Source organism: Andrena cerasifolii, chromosome 15, assembly GCF_050908995.1.
Source record: "Andrena cerasifolii isolate SP2316 chromosome 15, iyAndCera1_principal, whole genome shotgun sequence".
NCBI classification, from domain to species: domain Eukaryota; kingdom Metazoa; phylum Arthropoda; class Insecta; order Hymenoptera; family Andrenidae; genus Andrena; species Andrena cerasifolii.
In genome coordinates this window covers 5,850,830-5,876,179 of record NC_135132.1, presented here as the reverse complement: position 1 = coordinate 5,876,179, position 25,350 = coordinate 5,850,830, and the positions used below count along the sequence as shown (strand labels likewise).

General features: G+C 41.3%; 1 protein-coding gene across 17 annotated transcripts in view; it reads left to right on the top strand.

Annotated features, from left to right (window-relative positions):
* The window catches only part of Dnc (phosphodiesterase dunce), a 483,414-nt gene extending 461,252 nt beyond the window's left edge, over positions 1-22,162 (top strand). For 16 of the 17 annotated variants that reach the window (XM_076827791.1, XM_076827797.1, XM_076827794.1 and 13 more), the window contains 6 exons: positions 13,339-13,432; positions 16,564-16,793; positions 17,147-17,410; positions 17,807-17,906; positions 17,987-18,651; positions 18,854-22,162. In XM_076827791.1, coding sequence (XP_076683906.1) covers positions 13,339-13,432; positions 16,564-16,793; positions 17,147-17,410; positions 17,807-17,906; positions 17,987-18,651; positions 18,854-18,988 — 1,488 coding nt within the window. In that variant the 3' untranslated portion in view covers positions 18,989-22,162. Of the gene's footprint in view, positions 1-4,219; positions 4,821-13,338; positions 13,433-16,563; positions 16,794-17,146; positions 17,411-17,806; positions 17,907-17,986; positions 18,652-18,853 lie in introns of those variants that run through there. The other variant, XM_076827801.1, reaches the window with a different exon arrangement.
* Positions 22,163-25,350: the final 3,188 nt, after the last annotated feature.

The following is a 25,350-nucleotide window of genomic DNA, read 5'->3' as shown; positions in this document are numbered from 1 at the left end:
AGCGTAAGTTCAACGCGTTTTTTAACTGTGTTCTATACACTGGTGGGATGTATATCTCGGAAATTTATCAACCGATTCTACTGATTTTTTTTTTTAATTTTGAAGAATATACTTTTTTATGATGGACAGTTCTCTGACATTTTAACATTTTTGAAAATTTGTATTTTTTAGAAGCGTTATAAGAGCGAAAAACAGGAAAAAAGTGATTTCAAATTCCACGTGTCGTTATTTTGCCCAGAAATGTCATTTTTTGTAATTTTGAAAATTTGCCCACTAACAAACCATTTCCCACATTTCATGCTATTTAATACTCTGGCATCATTTTTTTTTATTTCATTCCAATGGTTTAGGTACTACACTCCCCACTGTTTTGGATGAATTGTTCGACACCTCGACTTTGAGGACTCCCCAGCGCCATTTGCAACGATAAATTCAACAAAAAAAAAATATATTTCTATAGCTTAAGGCATCCTTAATACAATGCAAGAAGTCCCATTAAATTATCTGCGGTAGTTTTCCTTGAATTAATTCCTAAAGCTCACCTGGAACATCCCCTTAAGCCGGGTTCCCACGTGCGTAATGTGCAGCCCATAAGAAACTTAAAATACTTCAACAATTTATCACTTTTAAAGATAAATTGCATCGAAACAAAGCGTTATACGAGCATTACTCCACGAATTATTCATTTGGCAACATGACTTCAGAATCAACTCCATCATTTTCCATTACCCATTGCTACAACTTCACTTACATAATTTCCTGCTCACGCTCACTGATGAATGTATCCTCGGCATTGCATTATTTTCAAGTGATATCACCCCCAATCAGTTTGCCTCGACACTTCTCGCGCCAGAAGAAAGGAGACACCCACGACGGTGGCTTTTTGGCTCGGAATGGAGCCGTTGTGTGTTCCCGGACTGCGAAACGGGGGACAATGGTCACGTTCGTCGAAGCTGCTTTGTTGACTCAGTTGACGAGGCAGCAGAATCTGACTCAATTTGTTCCTCTGCGAACGTTAGGCAGATTCGTCGCTGACGATATCAGCGCCAAGAAAGGTGGAGGCTCGTTTATGGAATTGGCTGCGGATCCCTCGAACTCACGTCTGAATTTTTTTCACCTAGCTCGATGACTCAACTATTGAAAACGATATCCTCCTCTTTTTATCTGCCTCTGCTGGCTCTGCTCGATAAAAATGCTCTAATATAGTCCTACAGCTGCGTGACACCTGAAAATCAATTGTAATAAAATTACTTAATTCCAATTAAGTGTCACGTGTAAGTTTTCAATTCTGCTTTTATCCCTTCTAAGTTTCCCATGAAATTAAATAAGAAAGGGAAATAATTTCCAGACATTACACTAATTTATATTTAATATACTAATTCTCTGTTATAAGTTTATTTATTTCAATTAAATTACTCAGAGGACGTTGTACATTTTAAATCATTTTTACAAAATGGCAATTAGATACGACAGGTCACTAGGTGAAATTCTTTAAATAGAAACATTTTGAATGCTCAAAAATAGTACAGCATTTTCGTGATGCGCAGAAGAAATGCTGATGCAAAAGAAACACTGCTCCTATCGTGCCTAAATTCTCGCAGAGATTATTTGGATAGCAGAACGTTGCAACAAAGGAATTGCGTTCGAGGTACCGCTCTTCTTCGAACCACCAGCAATGACCAAGAATGACCCGAGGCTCATCGAGATTCCTTCGAATAAATCCAGACCGTGAGAAATCTCCCTAAGAACAATATCTAAAAATATACGCTAGAACTGTCTGCTATTCTCTTGCCTATTATTATCGTCACGACTTGCTATCACTAATAATAGAGGCGAATTAGTTGTACCAAGACGAAGTGGGGATGGGCGTTAGCAAGGTTATGTTCGTCTTAAAATAAATGAAAATTATCAAAAATAGATAAAAAGTTGAGTGTTCTAATTTTGCCAGCAGTGCCTTATCAGATTAGAAATTTTTCTTGCCTCCACTTCGATGGCGATATTGATAGCAACTAGTGCGTAGTATTAATCATAGAATATGTTGGGGGTGCATATTAAAGGGGTAGTAACTTTACAGAGGATGAGTCAAATTATTATACTTCAAACATTTTCGTCAATTTTTGAGATCATTTTAAAATGGATTTAATACGATTTAAAAAAATCTTAAATTGGCAACTAAAGGTTCTGAAAGGAAACTTCCTTAGCTATCCAAAACACTCGTGAAAATTTGTCTACGATCACGAGTTCGCAGGTTATAGGTGTTCAAAGTGAAAAGTACCTTTTTTGCTGACGTCGCGAATAACTCGGTCAATAAAACTCACACAACAAAACCAAAATACGAAATTAAAGAGAAATGTTTGCTCTATATGAGCTGTTCGTTAGATTTACCGGGAAAATTTTTTTTTGGCCCGTGCATGCGTTCAAACTAGGCAAAAATTTCTGAAACTTCGCTTCTTGCGTTGCATCTTGATGAAACATTATCATAAGGGATGAAAATAAATTTGAGTCCTTGATTGAAAACTAGAAACTTCAAGCGTTAAAATGCGTTTTTTAAATATTTTTTGCCACCATTTTTCGCAGAGACACAGCCATTCCATCGCTGAAACTTAAAAAATCTCAACCCTCTTTTTTTGAGTATAATAATTTGGCCACCCACTGTAGAAAAATGGAACACAAGTTGCGGTAGCTTTTACTCCACCAAATTGTGGAGTAGGAAGGACTTTGGAGTGGGAAAACAAAGTTCGACGTCAAGAAACCAGCAGAAAATCCGTCAGGAAAATCTGTGACCATAAAGCGGTATTTCCCGCTCACACTTACGTTAATTGGCAGTGGAGAAATTCATCCAGGTGAATGCTGCTACCGTCAGCAATTGAAAGCTGACGATTCTACAGAAACTACAGCTCTAACTAGAAATAAGATGAATCCTGAAAAAAAAAATAAGTCGAAATAGCAAACTAACTTTTTTGCAAACGTGGCTTTATTTTCGAAACGAATTTTGGAAATCTGCTGACCACGCGTGGATTTCACTAGAGATGGGTTCCATTTTCAGTACAGATTTTCTCGGAACCAAACCCTCGTTCGAAAAAGAGTTATTTCACGATTTCGCCTCATTGTTGCAACAGTACCCATTTTACACCCTCCTGTACTATATTTACTGCCCATATTCTGCAAATTCTATATCAAGTACACGTGCGCACAAATACGTAACGTCGTTTTTTAAACAAAAAAGTTCCCCAAATCAAAAAATATTATTCCACACTTTCGACTCGTTTTTAATTAAACGACTTTATTCAGCTTCGATCCTCTGTTTGTTTGTTTGTACGTGCGACTCAAATATGGCAACTCAAATTCAACCCACTTCCACCAATCCAATTGTCTTGCAACCTTGCAGGCGTGCGTAGTTTGGATGACAATGCGATATTTAAAAAAAAAAATAACCCCGAGGCGTTGAATAAATTACCCAGTCATCGGTAAATATACCCCTTAACCACAAATCCCCACCACTTGAAATCAGCCAGTCGCGTTCGTTGGGAAAACCACAAAAAGCCGCTGCTTTCGGGTCGCTAATCCCATCGCGATTTCAAATTAAACAAAAGATATTTGTAAAGCAGTCTGAGCTGCGAAATGCAAATCCACAAACACTAGAAACTAGAAACTAAAAAGAATATATAAAAAAAATTATGTTAAACGATTTTATTAAAAATGCACTAAAAACAAAAAAATAATTTCGATGGTGTTTTTCCACTTTAAATAAAATCGAGGAGCAAGATGAAGAAATGAATATCTTGCGAAATATCCTGCTCCACGTTTTCATTTAAAGTGGAAAAACACCATCGAAATTGTAGTTCAAGAAAATAATTATTTTTTAGTTTTTAGTGTATTTCTAATAAAATCGTTAAACATACAATTTTTTTTATATATTTTTTTCACGCACCTACCCTTCTCCATTTGCGCCCACTACTTCCAGGACACCCAGTACAATCACGGTCACTAGAATCCTCCCCCCACCGCAGGGGAAATAGTTTTTCCCAAAGTAAACGCGAGTTCGGCCTAATTGCCCGTTCCCGCCGCGGCGATTCGCGAAATCTCGATTCCCGCTCGAGCGATTCGCGTGTCGAGGCCCCCACCAGGGTAGCGCGTTCGCGCGAAGCGCGTACGCGGCGCGAGCGCGAAACAGACGCCAGCACTTTGGCCGCGATAAAAAGCAGGCCGTCGCGATTCCGGCACGTAGACCACGTTTAGCAGTCGAGTGACGTCCACGCGTCCTCAGAGGCCTAGTGAACCTCGGCGATCGATACCCAGTGAAACGGAAGTCCGCTATCTTTGTAAACAGCGGGTTGCACCCTGTGTCGCGTCAGTTCCACCAGTGCAACGCGGCGGGAACGTCGAACGCCGTCAACGGTCCCAGTGCCAGGTCGCAGAATTAGGAAACATTGGTCCCCAATCGGACGATACGAGCGACAGTGGGGATTTACAGTTGAAGGATTATCGGAGATATCGGGAGGGATAGAAAGTGTGCAGCGAGTAGAGTCGTTGCTCGAGGACGGGTCCGCGAAGGTCGGTGAAAGTGAAGCGATCTTTCGCGAGCAGAGGAAACGATATCGATGCGAACGCTGTCGTTTCCCGTTGAGATCGATCGTGAAATCTTGCTGGCGATCGGGAGATCCTTTGCCGGGAGGACTCGCACGAACGAGGAGCGAATCATGGTCCAGCAGATGGACGCGGAGATCGGGACGGGCAACGTGGACGAGTCCGCGAGGTACTTCAATTACTTGAGGACCCTGGCGGACCTCACGGCCATGGCCAGTATCATGGTGGTGCAGGTAATTGAATTTTCAAATTTATGCGCGGTCAGATTTCTATTGCGAAGCGAGGCAAGCTGGTGGTTGGCTAGGCTTTCTATTTTGGGGTGTCTTGTGACTACTGCTCTTGAAGATCCCGGGCTGAAACTGTGAAAGGAAGTTGGTCCTTCATGTAGGCTACTGTTCTGCCTTCTGTATTTAAAATGTCCCATCTAGCATTTCGAAAGATCCGGGAGAGCTGAAGATTTACCATGTTCTTCGTGCCGCCCTGGTGAAACAATAAATAAGCTAGCGCCTGGACTGTTTCTAGATGTCTGCGAAGCAGTTAGAAATTTCTAACTCTCCTTAAAAGGACATTTCTTGAAGAATGGAAAAATGTTAGATGGGATGTTTTAACTAAGGAGAGCAGTGTTGTGACCACTTAGGGTGAGAGTTTCATTCCAAATGTAAGACAAGTTTATGGCTAGCTACTGCCAAATGGCATTCTTCAAATTGGGGTGACTTGTGACTATGAATCCTGAGGATCTGATTTTAAATATATGAACGGTCGTTGAGCTTTTTGGAGGAGACTGCTTGAAGTAGAGATAGGCACCTGTTTTCGTATTTCTTTGCTCTGACCCCCTAATATGGTTCCATTTCATAAGAAAATAGTCCCTGAAAAACGGGAAGGGGTGCCGACCAGGCTTCGAAGTTTAGAATTCATCAGTGGTTTGAATTTGAAGAATTTCTCCAAAATGGTAAGCCCTATCGAAATTTTGTTCAAACAATATTAAAAGAGCATTCAATTTTCTACAATTACTGTATATATCATTTTTTCCTCCTTCCAATGATTTTTTAGATAATAGCGTTTGAATATAGAGATGTCAGCGCCACGCGCATATAGACAACACGTCACGCCGCCCAGGTGTTATATACTCAAACACTATTATCTAAAAAACCATTGGAAGCACGAAAAAATGATATATACAGTAATTGTAGAAAATTTAATGCTCTTTTAAAATTATTTGAACGAAATTTCGATAGGACTTACCCTTTTTGAGAAATTCTTCAAATTCCCGTTTTCCGATTGCAACCATATTAGGGGGTGAGAGCAAAAGAAATCGCATTTTGGAAATAAGAGCCACCCTATTGGGACACCCTGTTATGAAATTTCCATTCCAAAAGTGACCAAAAGAAGTACTGTTGCGGTGCTTTAAGCTTTCAAAACCACAAGAACTGAAGCTTATCTCTCACAATTAGACTCCTTCTTGTCGCACATTCTGCATCTGCATAGAGATCCGTGAATCATTTTCGACACAACAGAAGTTGACTACCGCGAGAGAGTTTAATGCCAATTGGGCTGCCACTTGGCTGCCCTCGAGGATAGTGTTGTTCATCTCCTTCCAAATCTATTTGGCAGTCCTTGGTGAGTCGGACGCTGGCAGAATAGCTACTCTTGTGTCTGCAAAAGTGGCAGGATGGGTCACGACTAAATTGCAGCCAGTTTAGCGACAATTGTACCCATGGTCCAGCTCTCCTCGAGGGTCAAGATCAAAATAATCATTTCTTCGCATCTGCCAGTGTAAAGAGACCTTCGTTTTCTTTTGTTCGAAGATATACAATTTATCGAAGATAAAATTCCACTATCCGAGTCACATTACACTTTTGTCTTCCCCTTTTTTTGGTAAAAAATTACTTGTTTGTAGAATCGAGACAGAGAACCACAATCGTGAAAGAGATACATCGAAACGACCTCGCGAAGAAACATTTGCACTGCGATTTCGCGACTTACTTCCTAAGATAAAAAAAGAAATATTGATCTTTGGAACGTGCGCTGTTGGGTTTAGCTTAAATCGCATGATTCGCGGGCGCATCTCGATCTCGCCGCGCCATATGCGGCGCTGGAGCGAACAAACAGTAGTTTCATCGCGGGTGATTTCGAAACCGATCGATACCGCGATGAGACCCACAAGGCCCTTCGCTTCGACGAGGGCAGAGTGGTGTTGAAAATCGGTCAGCAATCGATCGATCGACAGCACTTTCCATTTGGAAGACAACGATCTGGGAGTTAATTAATCTTTCCACACACATTTTCCGCTTTCATAAAAATATTCCACGCGTTCACGAAGATAATCGATTGTTCGTTCGATATTTCATTGGCAGCCGTCATCGCATAAATATTAGCAAAAGATAATTTTGTGAAATATTTTACGAACCCTTGCGAAGGGGTAGAACCTCCCTGGTTCTTCAAAACTTTTGGAAATTTTTAAGCAGTGAGCTTTTATCAATTTTGTGGGATTTTCTACGAACTTTTACGAGTTGACAGAATTTGCTAGGGGCTTTTGACAATTTTTTAAATTTTCAAAAATCTTTGGGGGTATCTAGGTGATCGATATTATCGCGAATTAATTACAATTGATCTGCAATGCCTGATACGAAGTTCGAACAAATAATTAAGGGAAAATTACTTCCTAAACGATCAGATGATCGTAAAATTGATAAATGCTGATTGATGTCTATCGCGTAACAATATTGGTGCAAACTCGTATCTGTCTGTGCAAAGGAATATCAGACAAAGAAAGGCAGTATCGTTGACGATTGTTGCTAAAAATCGCAATCGGAACGATAAGACGATAATCGAAGGTGATGTCGATGTACGTCAAAATTTTTGTCATTAATTTAATTAGCCTGTCTATTTTTAGTCGAAATATTCACACCAGCACAGAAGTATTTGGAAAATTTCTGGATAATGTACCTGATACGCTTATTATCAACGGAGGATCTTTTATTCATATTTTTCAATCAGACATCGCGCTCCTTATCGCATTTGTTTACAAAAACATAAAGTGGGCTTTGACTATCTCAGCGGCCAATTTCTCGTATCCCTCTTTGTCCGCTCATTTATATTTATTATCGGCCAAATTGTCGTTCGCGACACGCTTAGTTCTTTTCCACGAATTGCCGTTGAAAAAAAATAATATATATGTACTCTCTGGCATAAGATTAAGGTATCGACACTCGAAACGGTGATATCGAACCCAGCTGAATCCCAGGTCACGCCGTTTTGATTGAATATTAAAATACCCGCGACAAAATTTCAGGCCGAAACAGGTTTCTCAAAATTCTTCCAGAGGTCCTTGAAAGAAAAAATTCATGTTCATTTATTTCTAATTATCCGTATTTTATCTTCTTTTTATTTAAAAAAAAAATTGTGAGTCTGATGCTTTTGCTTTTAAATGATTTATATCAAATATAAAATGTCTGCTGGCCAAAATGTCAAATTGATTTTCCTTTAATTGAAGTAAGGTTCATATATTAAAAATTAAGTTACATTAAAGTAGTTTGTTAAAATTCAAGTAACTCATAAAAAAAATACTCATAAATACTTGAATTTAAAGAATAACTCAAGTAACGTAACATCTTATTTGTTATTTGAATCTTAAGTATCTTGATAATTTAATTAAAACGAAACTGAAGTAGCTTAATATTATAAAATATTATTAATAAACGTAAAATTTATTTCTAAATAACATTTGATGCACAACACACACCTTGCAGTATAGTCTGCATTTAATAATAAGTTCCACAGCTTTATTTCCACTGTGGTGGCAGAGTTGGCGAGGCAGAATCAATTCTCCCTCGCACAGCAGAGAGAAGCTGGAATACTTGGAGCGAAAGGGGAATTTCGTTGGCGTTTTATCAAAATGCTGTCCAACCTTGCCCCAGCTCTGCCCAAACACCGACTGCCTAGCTATCAAGCAGATAATATCGAATTCGAGTTTTCGTGGAGTACGAGATAAGCATTATCAATGGGTTCCGAGATCCAGGATGTTATCAATAAAAGTGTCGCGGGGTCATGTAATCGCGTCACTTAATTAGTGACGATTCATTACGTAGCATATTCGATCGAAATTAATTCGTCAGATATCGAGAAATGTAATTGGAGATTATGAGCTCACCATTTTTTTTAACCATGAATAGCTATCCTGTTTTCTCTACGTGCTTCCCAGAAGCACTCAAAGCGAAAAGAAATTGCTGAATTTATTTAAAAAAATTTAATCGAAATAGCCCCCTCCGAACATAGTTAATTGAATTAGTTAATTTGTAAATGTTTCAGGCTTTTTTTTCTCAGTGAATACAAGGAACAACAATGTGAATTTTTTTTCATTTATTAAACTACTTGTAATGTATAGGGAACAATTTTTTAAACACACTTTTAATTGTGTTTTTTCAATGTTATCTGGAGTTCAAAATCGCTCCTTTGAAAAGAAATACCTGCCTGGCGGGAGCGATTTCAGCTCACAGACTCATCTGAAACAAAAAAACCAAGCTGATTCTTAATCATTATGAGTACCGCAGGTGCCAGAATTAGCGACGTAAGTCAAAATTTAAAAAAATTGCGCGCATTCAAACTTCAAGTAAGAATAGAAAAATTCGAAACTTGAATGCGCGTAATTTTGTTAAATTTTGACTTACGTGGCTAATTCAGGCACCTGGGGTACTCATAATGATTAAGAATAATTTTTTTTTTATTTCAGATGAGTCTGTGAGCTAAAATGACTCCCACCGTCTTTTCAAAGGCGCGATTTTGAACTCCAGATAACATTGAAAAAACCCAATTAAAAGCGTATTTAAAAAATTGTCCCACATACATTATAAGTAGCTTAATAAATTAAAAAAAGTTTGACATTGTTATTCATTGTATTCACTGAGAAAAAAAATCCGAATGTTGCCGAATTTTGCGGCGTGATTACCAGAATGACCCCATAAGAAAGTCGAAGGAAAAATTAAGCCACGGTTAGAAGGGTGCAGTAGTGCTACTGAAAAAGTGAAGGAAAGATTCTCCTTTATGCTGAAATATTATTAAAAACTTTCCTCCTGAAAACAGGTGATAAGAGCGCGCACCACGTGAGAATTTCTACTGAGTCACCCGGTACATAACGCGACGACGTTTCCACTTTATATGTACCTCTGATACATCAACAACTTATATAATGAGTAACGCGCAACACCCTCGGGAATTTGTTTCGTCTATCGGCTTCAGCGTTAAATGTCCGGTTACGTATTTATTCCTCTCAATATTCATGACCCCGGGGATGAATTTCGCGCGTTCGAGTGATCAGAATAATCGTCCCCCGCTTCGGCCAGCGATCCAGTACTTTTCCACGGCCGTAAATCACGCACCTAGATCCCCGTGAGTTTGCTTTGGGCTGGATTCGAGATACGAGAAAGCTAGCGCAATCCGAGATACCGGGGGTGATAAGGAACCTGCGTAGATCTGGGTATTCGGGATGATGTTCCCCGGGTACCCGGTGCTCGTCGTCTACGGTGACATAATTCACGTTGATTGAGACACATCATGGTAAACACGTTTGCGTTAATGCCCTTTCTGATTACCCCGACAGTTAACCTGGGGTAAGCAAGTTCGTTCATGGAAGTTCAGGCGATAAGGAAACTACGACGTCAATCCAATTAGCAGACAGTCTAGCTACCTTTCTTCCTGGAACGAATCATTCTGAGGTCTTCGGATGAATCAGTGACTTACGACAGGAGAGATTCTTCGGAAGCCAATGATTCTTTGCTTTCAACTGCCAGTAGGTAGATAAAGTGGGGTTTGTTGTTGGGAAATGTGAATAATCATCGAAATGAGATGTGCCATTCGTGGCTCCGCGTTAGTGAGGGGTGAATTTCAATTAGTAAACGGGGGAAAATTGTTGCATTGAATTTGGGGCGATTTTGCGTTCCGGACCAAGGTGCCGAGACTTTATTTTCACGTTTTCTCGAAAAGTTCGACAATGAGGGAATAACTGAGTGCGGTTATTAAGTCTACGCCACAAAATGAGAAGAAAATGTTATATAAACGCACGTCGTCCAGATTGTATTTTCAAAATTATGGGAAATTAGGGAAAATGGTGGTTAACAACAGATTTTATACACAGTTCTCCTTTCAATGCAAATGCACTCCAATGTTTCGCCATTTTGTAAGTTCAGGATTTGTTAATGGGAGTCATTTAATTTTAGAATTAATCAAAATAAATTATAATAATTGTTGTGTTAATAGATTTTAGCCCCTCTCTTAGAATAATTTGACTTATTCTTAAAGCTAAAAGCGTACAAATGAGTGCGAAAATCTTACAGGAACACGGATCACATAAATTTACAAATATTCATAGCTCGACTGACATAATAAATTCAAGTGAATATATTTACCACTTAAATAAATAAATATTCGTCGCTTCAAAGCCGAAGACTCCAAACTAAGACAAACTAATTCTCCCTGGATATAAATTTTCAATTCTCCTTTTATTTATTAATCCCCTGGGGCACTTAATAACAGAATATTTTCTTCGTAATCCCACGTAGCTGTTCATACAATACCAAACTAATTCCGCGATTAAATGCGCCCACACTAATTAAGACTTTTTATCTGCAAAAATCCAAAGCGCCAGAATTAAATTTCGCTCGAAACAAAGGAGTACGAACGTGGCCAATCCAAAAGCTTCCCTCCCCCCCCCCTGATTTCTATCAAAATTTATTTCAAGCTTCGATTAAGCAATAGATTAAAACTCTTTCCCGACCTAGCCCAACGTTACATAAACAAACATTGCGCCGACTATATACAGAGAGAAAAGTCGTGTTTTATGTTCCGATAAAATTATCGAAAACTGTTTGGCAAGGCCAGCGTCCGATCGATAAAGGTACCGGTGATAAGCCTCCCTATCGTAAAAATCACTGTCCCCCTATATCTTTAAACAGTCTAAGGAAAATTATCTGGCAAAGATAATCGACGATCTTATCGGTGATTTAACTGGCACATTAAGCAAATCGTATAATTATCCAAACTTATGCAACTGGATTATTCATAAAGCTCCATGCGCGGCCTTCAACTGCGGAAAAAAATTTCGAGCGAGATAGGAGTGCTGAATTCCCGAGTATTTTGATGAATTTCTTGGCATAATTAAGAGTTATTAGCTGATAAAGTGGTATTTGGACGGAGCTTCGGTAACCGCGACTTTGTAGTCTAATTTGTTTGTGATTATGGCGACGTTGATGAATGAGGGACAATTCTTTTCGCGGGATTCGGAGTAATACTGTGCTTTCCAGAAACACGTCGCGGGCGACGTTTGCCTGAAGTTATCCTAGTTGACTGAAGCGCCGCGCGCGGCGACCTATTTAGTTAAATTTTTTGGAGGTTGCTTTGGTCGTTTTGTGTTACAAGTGAGGGACCGCGTGGGGAACGATGCGTTTGATTAGCATTAGAATATAAAAAAATATGCGCCTTTTTTTTAGTAAGGAAATAACGCAATTTTGGATTCATAAGATTGAGAAATTTAGAAGTTTGCGAATTGGGATTTTGGAGAAGTGAAAAATGAGGATGCTTGGGTTTTGAGATTCAGAATTTGGCGAAATTAGGAGTCAAAGAACTGGAGGGTTGAAAGATTTCAAAATTAGAAAATTAAAATTCAGAAATTGCACCACTGAAGTATTGAAAGCTGCGAGGATTTGGCAATTTGGGAATTAGGAGGCAGAGAAATTTGGAAATTTAAGGACACCAGAATTCAGAAATCTTGAACTTAAAAATTCAGTAATTCGAGGATACAGGGACGAAAACACTCAGAGACTTCTTTATCTCAAAACTCGATCACGAAGCCATTGGGCCTTGAGAAAATTCCAAAATCGAAGCTTCAAATATCAAAAACTGCCACAAGCGAGAACATGAAAAATGCAAAATTCCGGCGATGCAAATTTTCTAGAAAATAGAAAATGCACAAAGAGGAGCGACCCCCCAAAAAATCCAAAACTCCAACTGAAGCATTAATTTCCAGCAAATTGAACAATAAAACTTTATTCAGCTTGAGGAAACTTTGAAGGAAAATATTTAAACGAACTTTCGAAACAATCGATTCGATAACAGCTCGGTCCACTCTCCTCGTCTCGCTCGTGCACAGCTGCATCGATATCCCTGTAATCATAAGGGATAAAAAGAAATCCCTAGGTCAGCTGCTGCGAGGCTGATAAGACTGAGAGAAGCTCAGACAACGGTTACACTCCAATCTGTTTGCAAATCTTGGTTTGCTCTGTGTTCTGTGTGTCCCATCTGCGTCGAAATTTCATACACGGCATCACAGAGCGCAAATATCGTAAATTCGACGAGATAAGAGCTGCTCGACGAGTAGAAAACGAGGGTCCCCCCCACTCTGTCTTCCTCCCGTCATCCGGTGTCTCCATCTCGTTTCTGTTTGACGAGCTTCCGCCTCCTTTCGAGGATTATGGCAACCTCTCCATTGCACTTGGGCGCCTTGTGCGTAAGTATCTCCAGTTGGAAAGTGCTCTGACGCGTCTTCGAGGGTCGTCGACCCTTTCAATGTTGGTTTTGATACATAATGCAGGTAACGTGACGCGGTCACGTTATAGGCTGCACCACTTCGAATAGTTTTTAAGAGAGCACGTAGCACGAAGAAAAATATATATTCGCCCTTCTTTGATTCATTGATTAATTAATTTGGGTGCAACTGAATGGCAAATGGTAATTGGTCTGTGATCTCCTTTCTGTTTACAGTTCAAACGAATGCTGAACAAAGAGCTCTCCCACTTCTCGGAGTCCTCCAAGTCTGGCAACCAGATCTCGGAGTACATCTGCAGCACTTTCCTTGGTAAGTTTGCAGCAATGCTTGCTTTGGGATGATTCCTTGGATTTTAATTTCCTTTATCAATCGATAAACGAGGTTTGTAATCTACTTTGCTGAATTTGGGAGGAAGGACTTGGAAATGGCGTGGTTATTGCTGAGCTATGATGTATATTAATATTTGTAAGATTGTTATTAAAAATGTTCAAGACTGCCTCCACTGTCTTGGGCCAGCAGAGGTCTTTAAGGCAGGTTTTCGAAGTCGATTTTCTCGGAAATGAAGAGCAATATCGAAAAATTTTATTCCTTTTTCTCGACTTATTTGCTCGTTATCAGTCGAAAAGGAAGAGTAACTTTTTTTGATATCGCGCTTCATTTTTGAGAAAATCGACTTTGAAATCTTTGACGTCGCGCCCAGGCGCGTATTGGGAAGCCTGAGTTTAGACTAGCTATAGTCAGGACAGCGAAAAATGGACTGCCCTCTATGCCCCACATGAGACGTAATAGCTTTATGGAATAAATAAAGAACGTACAGGCAAATAATTATTGAGGGAAACTTTACGTTATTGTGCTTCGATGAATATTTATTATTTTTTATTATAAACGCGAATCCCCATAGTATATAGAAATGATGTAAAGAGAGAACTTAACAGAGACTTAATGAACTATTGTAAAGTCTTTTGAATTTTTTATTTCATTTGAGTTGCTGTTTCCTGTTAGTTCTAAGATTTGAAAGGAATGGCACTTACGAAATCGTTTTCGAAACCTTGGTTTCTTAAGAGGTGGGTCGTGGACCCGAAGACGTGCGAAGATAAAAGGAAGAAAGGATAATGGGTCAGCAACTCGTAGTCAGGATAATAATCGTCAGGGACAATGAAATCATCATTAAACCGTCTCTTACGCATTAAGAGCCCTTGAAGCTCCATCAGCGCACGCATAATTCTCGAGCATTCATCCCGCCTGACTAGCTGCGCCCCAAGGATTCCCTTTTTGCTCGTGGAATGAGGAAACGGACGGCCGTTTACGTAAACCGCCTTTTGTGCTGATCCAAAGACGGTCTCGAACGTTCTTTTATGGAGTTTCCGCGAATCGGGTGTTTAAGATTCTACGGAGGAAAGTTTCTCCTTTTTCAGTGGAGAAAATTAGCTATGAGAAGACTGGGAAAATTTACGATTTAGACTCGTGGAAAGTGGGAGACTGAAACCAGCAGAAATCAGATAATTGGAAAATTGAAAAGTATAAATATTAGAGGACCAGCAGATTTAAAAAAAAATGAAAAATTACGCGGAAGTTCAAGAACTACAATTTTATGAAATTGAAAAAAATTAAAAATTTAAAAATTTTGAAAGTTAGAAGAATAGAAACACGGAACATCTCAGAAATCGTCAATCTAGAAATCAAAGAAATTTGGAATTCAAAGAATTGCAATCTTAAAATTTCAAGAAACTTAAAATTAAAAAAATTGGAAATTTTTCAAGAAATTCAGATATTGAAAGAACCTATATAAGCTAAAATAAGAGTTTCGAGGAAAGAGAAAAAGGAGAAAAAGTTCAGCTGCATCTAATTCCTTAATCGAAAGACAAAATTATAAAATTTAAAAAAATGAATCGCTGCCATTTTTTTTTATAGTTAACAGAAGAGGCACTGTACACCTGGAAAATATGCTTAATACTATTATTCCTAAATCGTGAAAGGAATTCAGATTAAAGGTATATCAAAGTTGGGAAACAATGCAGGCGGAAGACAAGCTATGATTTATATTTAAACCACAATGAATAACAGTTAAACAACATGTTCCGACGTCGCGCGAGATTTTATCGTGGCACGTGTCCTTCCCAAACACCTGTCGCGATTACAATCGATTCATCGATTTAATCCGGATAAAGGGCTCACAAATTGCATCTGAACGTTTATCTTTTATCACTCGCGTAATACTTAGTGCATTGTGCATGGAGATTATGCAATGCACAGTAAAATTTCCGTTTCCTCGTCAAACATTAATTCCACCTAATTAATGCATCGAGTGCTTTCTAATTATATTCTGAATATACGAAGCAAACAGTCGAGCTATAAACGAAATGTTAATAATTGATAATTTTACTCTGGGATCTCAAAATGAAAATTTATAATAAATATGAAATATGTAAATTCTAAAATTCTTCTACTCTTATTAATTCAGGACCACATTCAACTTTCATGTTTGATCGTGTATTTTATTCGTAATTATACGCAGAATAACAGTGTATTGAAAAGGGAAGAGTTTTAACTTAATTAAAACTCATTTAACCGTACGATATCGTGCATTTTATTCATTAGGGAATAAATTATTACTCATAGCGTAGAAGTTATGATTGTTACGCATGAAAATTTCTAGATGAAACACAATAATTTGGATGCAACATTTGCGTTAAATATAAAAACAATGCCGACATTGATATTAATCCAACAAAAAAGTCGAGGTTTCATAAATTTTAATGCTGGCAATAACAACAGACTTCAATTAAAAATCGAACGGAATATTCTGATTCCATCGTTCAAGCTTTTCCCTTTGGAATTTTTTTAAAAATTTAAATCCTCAGCATTAATATTCAAAACTCTGTATTCTAAATAAATGTCTAAAACGACTATACCTATAGTGATACTAAAACCGAAGACTTCGGCTTGGAAAAAGGGCTTTGGCTCACGAAACAATTTTACATCGGATGCACCGCATTCTCCGCCAAATTTTACAAATTAGTCGCTTGGAACCAAGTCACGCAACGAGAAATTCCTGGCGTTACGTAATGAAATTACGACACACTTTCAGCCCGTCATACCGTAAAATCATTTCCACACAGTGCCGTAAAATAAAATCTGTACATCAGCTGTGTACTGAGTAATTAGTTTCCTATACATTAAATTAACCCTTTGCGGTTCTTAACTGTATTCAATAAGTATTCAAGACTAATTAAATTTAAAGAGATAAATAATAAAAATATATCATGTTTCTGTTAATAAGAATATAAAAATAATTTAAAAATATGCATTATTCAAACATTATGGACATAGCACCGCCAAAGGTTAAACACTCTCTGCTATGGATAACCTTCTTTTGAATGTAAAAATTGGTACCGAATTCTCTATGTAGCTACCAATGAATTATTTTTCTGTATTTACAGACAAGCAGCAGGAGCTGGACTTGCCCTCCTTGCGAATCGAGGATGCAGTCGCAGCTGCAGGCAGCGTTGATGTACGGGCTGCGAAGAAGAAGGATAGGGCCCAGAGGGGCCCAGCCGCAATGTCCCACATCAGCGGCGTTAAACGGCCACTCACCCATACCAACAGCTTTACAGGGGAGCGTGTGCCACATCACGGTGTGGAGACGGCTCACGAGGAGGACCTCGGCAAGGTAGCACCTAGTTTTTTCGCCTTAAACACTTCTAGTGGCGTAAGATTTTGAGAAATGCCCCTTCAAGCCGGGGTCTTCTCGAGCTAGCGCCTCTGGCGGGAAAATGTTGTATTACACAAAGCGTCGAAAGCGAACTCCTTGCTTGCTTTATTTTTGAAGTAAACAAGAATGTATTAATTTAATAAGTCAATGAAAAACAGTGACAGCTCTGTTCTGTGAATTAAAAAACAGCAAACAGTGCAGGCAGACTTGGAAAACTTTGAATAATTGTTTTTGACACTCAGCCAGCCTTTTTGAAGAAGCTACTACAACCTACTGCCGGTTTCTAATCGATATAATTACTCTTCTTACAGCTACTGTCTGACATCGACAAGTGGGGCATCGACATCTTCAGGATAGGCGAGCTGAGTAACAATAGACCGCTGACATGCGTCGCCTATACAGCCTTCCAGACCCGAGACCTGCTCAAATCCCTGGCAATACCGCCGAAGACCTTTGTGACCTTCATGATGACCCTTGAGGATCACTACGTCAAGGACAATCCCTTCCACAATAGCCTCCACGCGGCCGACGTGACCCAATCCACCCACACTCTGCTCAACACGCCCGCACTCGAGGTTAATATGTATTCACTGTTGCCCGCCTGATAGTCCGTGCTGGCGAGAATTTCGCAACTCTACTGTGTCACGAGACATGGAACCCGAAAACACTATCGTTCGACCTCTCCTTTCTCCTTCCCAGGAAACGTTTCCGCGAACGTGGACTGGAGTAGTAGATTCAGTACCAGCAGTTGCTATTTAAAGCTTCTTAGGATGTAATTGGGGCTAATTAGCAGCTTTTAATTAGTACTTCATCTGGAATTGGCAGTAATTGTGGTCCCTCAGCCTCCAATTGCCACTCGTTTACCGGTGTTAATGTCTAATTGAAGGCAATTAGTATTGGAGGCGTTAGGTGTCTCCGTGGAATGCAAAGTACCTACCTTTAACTAATTAGAGTGGTGTATGTTTTTGCAGTCCGTGTTCACGCCATTGGAGATCACTGCAGCCCTGTTCGCTGCTACCATCCACGACGTGGACCATCCTGGTGTCACCAACCAGTTCCTCGTCAATTCGAGTAAGTTTCTAGAGTTGAACCCTACTAGCTCTACCTAGCTCGAAGAACCCCTGCTTATTAACCATTGTCCCGACTTTCAGGCTCCGAGCTCGCCCTGATGTACAATGACGAATCCGTTCTGGAGAACCACCATCTGGCAGTGGCGTTCAAGCTGCTCCAAAACGAGGGCTGCGATATATTCATCAACATGACGAAGAAGCAACGCCAGACCCTCCGCAAAATGGTCATCGACATGGTCCTGTCGACGGACATGTCCAAGCATATGTCCCTCCTGGCAGACCTGAAGACCATGGTAGAGACGAAAAAGGTAGCTGGATCTGGCGTTCTCCTGCTGGACAACTACACAGACCGCATCCAGGTTCTGGAGAACCTGGTACACTGTGCTGATCTGTCCAACCCTACGAAACCGTTGGCCCTGTACCGGCAATGGGTCGCTCTACTGATGGAGGAGTTCTTCCTCCAAGGGGACCGCGAACGCGAGCAAAACATGGACATCAGTCCGATGTGCGACCGGCACAGCGCGACGATCGAGAAGTCGCAGGTCGGCTTCATCGATTACATCGTGCACCCCCTGTGGGAGACCTGGGCAGACTTGGTGCACCCAGACGCGCAAGAGATATTGGTCACACTCGAGGATAATCGAGACTGGTACCTGTCGATGATCCCTCCGTCGCCACCGTCCGAAGAGCAGCAGCAACACCAACAGCAAGGGAACGAGCAGCAGTCTGAGAGGACACACTTCCAGGTAAACTTGAGCTACCACTCTCATTTCCCTAAACAGTTTAATGCTGGACTAATTAAGGGAGATCGCGCGACCACGTGGTGAAGGCCTTTTTGCTCAGTCTCTCAGATGAATTCCTCTCACATGATAGTGCCCGTTGACTTGACTCCACTCTTCAGTATGAAAAGCTTGTACCAACCGACTTATCTCAATTTAATTGTTTCAGGTGACACTGGAAGAGGGTGACGAGACTGGGGAAGCGACGGAGAGTGGGGACACGGGTGGAGCAGCCGAGACAACCCTGCCCAGCGAGGAAGGGGGCGGTGAGGCGGATGAGAGTTCCGCGGAGGCTGGGATGTGACGGAGGCTCGCGGGGATTTGCAGGAAGCTCCACGAGAAGGTGCAGCAGACCTGGTGGCGTGTGCGTCAGTGACAGCTGGCTCGCTGCCGCCGGTTGAGTCTCTTTGTGTCGACCTACTGACCTTTGGCCAAGATCCACTCCCTGAAACGGTGGAAGTAGCCTTGTGGGAAAGAGAGGGCACGCGAGCGAAGGGGAACGTCTAGTCGCTGCTAGTTCAGACCTGGACGGTCGTGAAGGATCTTTTCTGACGCGTCAAGAAGATGATCAGTGGCGGGAAAGCCGTGACGGAAGGCAGTCGAAAGTGGCAGACACGAGGAGGACACCCTCGTACGTTTTGGCGGCCGTTTTCTCCTCACTGAGGCGGGCCTCAGGACGAGGAACGGTCCTCGTTCGCTGCGCTTCGGCTGGCTCGAAGCGTACCGAGAGCGTCGAGAGTGAATCCTCGCTTCGCGACGGAGAGGAGCATTGTCGTTGTTACCATTGTCGCTTTTTTCTTTTTTTCCTGCGTTGTCGTTCGATCGGCCCCGAGCCACTGCCAAGTGTCTCAAGCTCGAAGGAGGGGACGAATCTCTTCATGAAGTACCTGTGCAAGAAGCGGGCCGGTGTGGCGTGGAACCGCAGAAGGAATGGGAGCAGCCTCTTTCCAGAGTCTCTTCCTACTGACACGACTTGAGGATTCAGGAAATCTCATTTCGAAGTAACAGGATCCTTATTGACATATCAATTACATGGTACAAGCTCTGCGACTGATGGCCGCGTTGTTCGAACAATTCGGAGGATCATCTGTGTAGCCAGCTGGCCCCTCGTCGAGCGTGAACTGAGAGGGAAGTACTCGCATCTCGATTGACTGACTGCTCCAAGTGGACTATGCCCCCGTTTGATCCCCTTGGTGGGATCGAAAGGGAACAGTCAGGGTACGAAGGTGGCCAGAAGCTGAAAAGTACAAAGGGCGGATGGAAAAGGCTCCGTAGACTCGAGGAGGGGATCAGGGGGCGAGAAACTGAACAGAAGATTATAAAGGAACATTAGTATCGCGCTTCACGTTCATCCTTGGTTCTCCGATGATCACCTCGATAGCCAAGCAACCTAATCGTTAGAAGTACTAAGCCTATCCCTAATTGTAAGATTTCGTCATGCCCACTGACTAGTGCGTAGAGGAAGCCGTTAAGAAATTCGGAGGATTCGATGGAGAGCCAGAAGTAGCCGCGACCCGTAGCAGATGTCGCTGGGATCGTTAGAAGCGCGAACTCGTGGCAGACTGCGGAACTAGGGGACGAACGATTAATTTTAATATAGAACTTCGCTGAAGGCTGGCCTTTTCCTTTTGGTTTATATTAAAATTATCGCAGCAGCGTTCTTCCCGCGGCGTTCATACACACTCATACACGCATACGTACACGTACATCGACACGCACACCTTTACACGCGACACGACGATTATTTTTAACCAAAGAGTAATGTTAGTCACTGTCGAGGGAGGAATAACGAGAGAACGAACACGTCGCTCGTCCGAGAACAAAGAAACGGGGGGGAAGGAACGAGGATACGAAACACGCATCTCTCGCGAGGAATCATCGCACGTTCCGGCTTCTAGCGATGGTAGATTTAGGGGACATTAATCCGTGACAATGGAGAAAATTAAATTAGGTAGAACCTTGCAACTCGATGTGTTTAAGAGAAAGAAAAAAAAAACAGAAAAAGATCTATCAAAAAAAAAAAAAGAAGTATACAAAGTACTCTCGCTTGGATGTCTGTGAATCGCTCAAATTCGCGAGTCGACGCTCGAGGCTCACGGATCGAACTCGATTGAAAGTTACGCTTCTGGTATCGCGATTTTATCTCGAACGTCGATTTCTCGGGAACACAAACGCTCTCTTTCTCGTAGAATGGGCCGCTCGCGCCTCAGTTCCGCTCTACGAACGTTAAACGGCGGTCGAACCTGCGCTGAGTAGGCGCGAGAGTGGTGTGGGAACTCCCTACTCCTAGAACTGATGCGAAATTTCTTTCAGAGTCAAATTGGATTTACTTAACCGTTCGTTCTGAAAATTCTGTGTACACCCGAAGGAGGAGAGGCTGATCGCTGCCTCAGCCTAATTGCGTTCGAATTTCTGTAAAACGTCTTCCAATTACTTTTGCGATGCCTGACGGTGTTGCGCCATGTTTCTGTGATTGAAGTTTCTTTTTCTATGATTTTTTTTATACATGCGTATTTACACGAGAATGAAACGAATAAAAAAACATATACGATCAAGTCAGTGGACAGTTCCCGTCACTTCCTCATCAATCAAACGCCGCCGAGAACAGCGAAGATTTTAATATCACGAGCTTAACAGATCGACGCGGCAAAATTACGCGCGAGACGGCTTCGAAGGCAAGCCGAGCGTTGCCCACTCGAGAAAGAAGCGTATCTGTATCTGTGTCGTAGGCAGTGAACCTAGTGAATGTTTTTTGGTGCTGGACACCGAGCTTAGGTTATAAGAGTAATTGCGTAAGCGTACACGACTAGATATTAAGCTGATGATTAACTTAAAGGAACTTCTTACGGCGTAAGCAAACGATAATTAACCGTATAACCGTAAAAAGGCGAGGAGAGAGAGACCGATTGCGACGCGGGAAGATTCAAATTTCCCGCGTGGGATCCTTTTGGTAATTGCAAGAATTCCGCTCGGCACGGATCAAGACCGCCAAAAATTGAACGAGAAAAGCCGCGACAAGGCAGGGAAAGGAAATTCTGTTCGAGCTAGAACCGATCGAACGGCGAACAACGTTCTCTTTTCACCCCCACCCCCCCCATTCTCCGATCCACCCCCTCATCGCTGTGACTTGAGTTTTGTTACCACTTATTCCCTTCTTGCGTTCTCCGTTGATTCACCCATTTCGAGATGCGCAGTAGCTTCGTGACTAATACGAATGATGTTTTTAATCGCGTACGACGACAGGCGATACGAATTCCCAACGATGTGTGCTTTATTGTGTTGATTGACAGATGACAATGGTGGCGACGATGACGACACGATGCATGATCACGATGTTGTGGCGCTGATGATTGTGAGAGAAATATAGAGATAAAAAAATACAACGTGTTTGATTGCTGGACAGTTAAATGAACATGTATTAATATCGTGTAACCCTCGTACGAGATATATGTGTAATAAAACATATTTATTGTCGGAATATTGTTGTATACTCTTTCTTCTGTCGTGTCCTGCTTGTTTGGTGACGTTGTTTTTAAGTTTGATGTTGTTTCGAGGATTTTTTGGAAGGTTCTTCAAACTGGAGCTGACAAATAGTCTGCAAGGTTCTGATGAAGGAAATAAATTTGTGAAGACTAACTGGTCAACGGAGCACCCCCGACCTGGTAATGTCTATTTCAGACTGGGTTCAATTACGAAGAGAATACAAGAGATAAAATGCTAGCAGAAAGTTTAACGTATGCAGAAAATGTTATACAAAGAAGAGAAACGAAATGTACGGTCTATTTCTAGGAACTGGATAATATGTTACACTTTCTTTGAAGCCAAGATAGCTAACTATCAGTTGCAGATGCGACAACGTACTTGTATGCATTTCTTTTTTAAGGGGAGGTTCCGGTCTAAAAATCGATTTTTTTTTATTTTATTTTCAAATGTTCAACCTTTTACGAATACGAGTTTAAAATGATTTTTTGAAATTCGTAAAATTCCCGAAGTTATAGGGATTTGAGTAGCGTCAAATGCATCGGTAACACCCGGCCACTCGGCACTCACGTTAAAATTTAAACGCGTTGTTCTCCGAAACAGTGTTCTCAAAATCGGGGGAACCTGTATATCCAAAAGTTATTATCCGATTCGACTGAAACTTTTTTTATTTTGAAGAATATACTTCTGGCTCGTGAACGGACCAGTAAAATTAAAAAAGGGTGAAAATTTGTAATTTTTAAAGACGTTGAAAGGACGAATAATATAGGGAAAGTGATTTCAAACTTTAAGTGTCGCTATTTTTTCAAAAATGTCATTTTTTGTATTTTTTTCTGGTCAGTCCACAAGCGAATTTCATACCCTTTAATAATCTGGCATTTTTTTTTTTACTTCAGACCAATGGTTTAGGTGCTACAGGTTCCACCGATTTGGATGAATTTTTTGACGCCTCGACTTTAACGACTCCCCAGTGCCGCCTGCAATGATTAATGATAAAACAAAGAAATTATTTCTCTAGCTTAAGACATCCTTAATCCAATGCAAAAAGTCCCATTAAATTATATATAGTAGTTTTCCTTTAATTAATTCCTAAAGATCGGCTATTTTTATGGGCTCTAGACCGGAACACCCCTTAAGGAAACTCTTCAGACAAATTGATTGATACGACTTTTCATCGTGTACAACTAATAAATGGCTCCATTTAAAAGGAAGTCGCAATCACACCGTAAATATCTCCCCATCTGTAGAAAAATCCTGCTCGAAGAAAAAGTTACAAATTTGTACTAAACCTTGCATCTATTAATCACGAATTAAAATTCCCCCCCCCCCCCCCCCTAGAAATTTGAATTCTCTGGTCTGCTCTGATTGTCCAACTTGTAATTCAGGCTACAAGTTGCAAACACAATTTATTTAGAGAGTTTACCCAACAAAAATCAACTTTACGACTAAGAAATAAAATAATACTATTAACGACGTTAGACACAATTATCTATGCACATGTGCAAAAGTAAAAAGGGGATCTAACTTTCCATGAAACCCGAAAAAGGACGAGGACTGGGTGTGTGGAAATGAAACCACCGCTCCCGCTTAATTATTTGTAAATATATTATTAAGTAACATCTATAATATAGTAATGAAAAACCATTTACATTAATAAGTATCGTCGTAATATCTTAATCCAGTAGTAAAACACTCAGTTTATGTATAAGACTTCGTAGCTTTCAAGCGTGGATCCATCTCTAGAATAGTAGTACCATCGGATCGAGTTTCGAGTGCAGAAAACGTGCGCGAGCCAATCGTGTCGTCATTTCCTCCCCTGAGGGTGCCGTTCGCAAGACAGCGCCCCGAGGGAGGGGGATGCTCGAGAGGACCTTGGGGGTGGGGAGGTGGTTCCCACCCTCCCTCGCCCCGAACGCTATCGTACTTCGCGAAATAAAGCCCGTATCAATTCTCTCTTTTTCTCATTCGGTACAAAAATGTGTCAGGCGCCCTGTACACGTGACTATTCCTTAATCTAGCGTGGTTATTGCGGGTATATCGAGATGGCTCGAGTTTCGCGCCGCGACTCCCGATCGAGATTCGAATTTCCCGCGCTGAGGGTGTCCTCGATCGAGAGCCACGGGCCAGCGACTTCTCCTGATTTACAAATTCGAAATTACCATTTTAATCGCTAAGACTAGAGACGGTAGTAGTCGTTGTGTTTCGTTCTACAGGCAGTGACGTGTGTGCGCAACGAGGGGAGGGAACGAATCACTTGAATATCGGCTCCTCTTCGCCGACTCCAGGAGTTCCTGTACCGATCTCTCGCGGTTTCGTGATAGGAAACGGTTGCTTATAACTGGGGAACATTATTTATGAATTTTCTACGAAGAATAAAAGGGACGTCTCTCCTTACTTTGTAGTGAAAATTGCCTCAAGTCTGTTAGAACTTGTTCGAGATAATTTGAAGTTGATCGAACTCTATGAGAATAGTTTCAAAGTTGATGGTGGTGATTTGAATTTTTTTTGGGGGATGGAGTTGTTACAGCTTAATGGGACTGAGGAAAGTGAGTGCTTGACTGGAGGAACAGTGCGTTTAAAATTCATTTTGAAAATGTACTCATTCAAGCATCGTCGAATCCAAGAAATTAATATTTCAAGCCTTCTTGTTTGAGTCCATCACTTTCAGGTACCATTATTTCCGTTCGTTTTTTAAAGATTGTTTATCCCACCACGCACCTTTATAAGTACTTCTCCCTTGAATTTTCAGTACGATATACGCAGGGAAGGATTTGTATAGAGCAGGAGTGTCGAACTTCCCCCACTCCGAGAGCCGTACGAGTCGGGCCCCGGGTCAGCCGGTTCCCCCACTTATTTTTCTCCCGGCGTTGCACGAGACCCGGAAGGGAGAGAGCGCGGCACCCGAAGGAGAAATTCATCAGAGTGAAGTAGGTGTGGAGGGGGCCGTTCCCTTACGGCTCTACGGAGCAGGCGAAGAGGAGAAGGAGCCACTGCGGCTCGGGAGCCGCTAGTTCGACACCCCTGGTATACAGGCTAGGTAGGCTGCAGTCTAGGGTGGCAAATTTTGGGGGAAAGAAATTAAAAAATGTTTAAACACAGAGGCTTGAGACAACTTTAAAAACAATTCACTTTTCTTTCATCAAGCAAATTAGAATTAACTCATATGTGAGTTTTCATATTGAATTA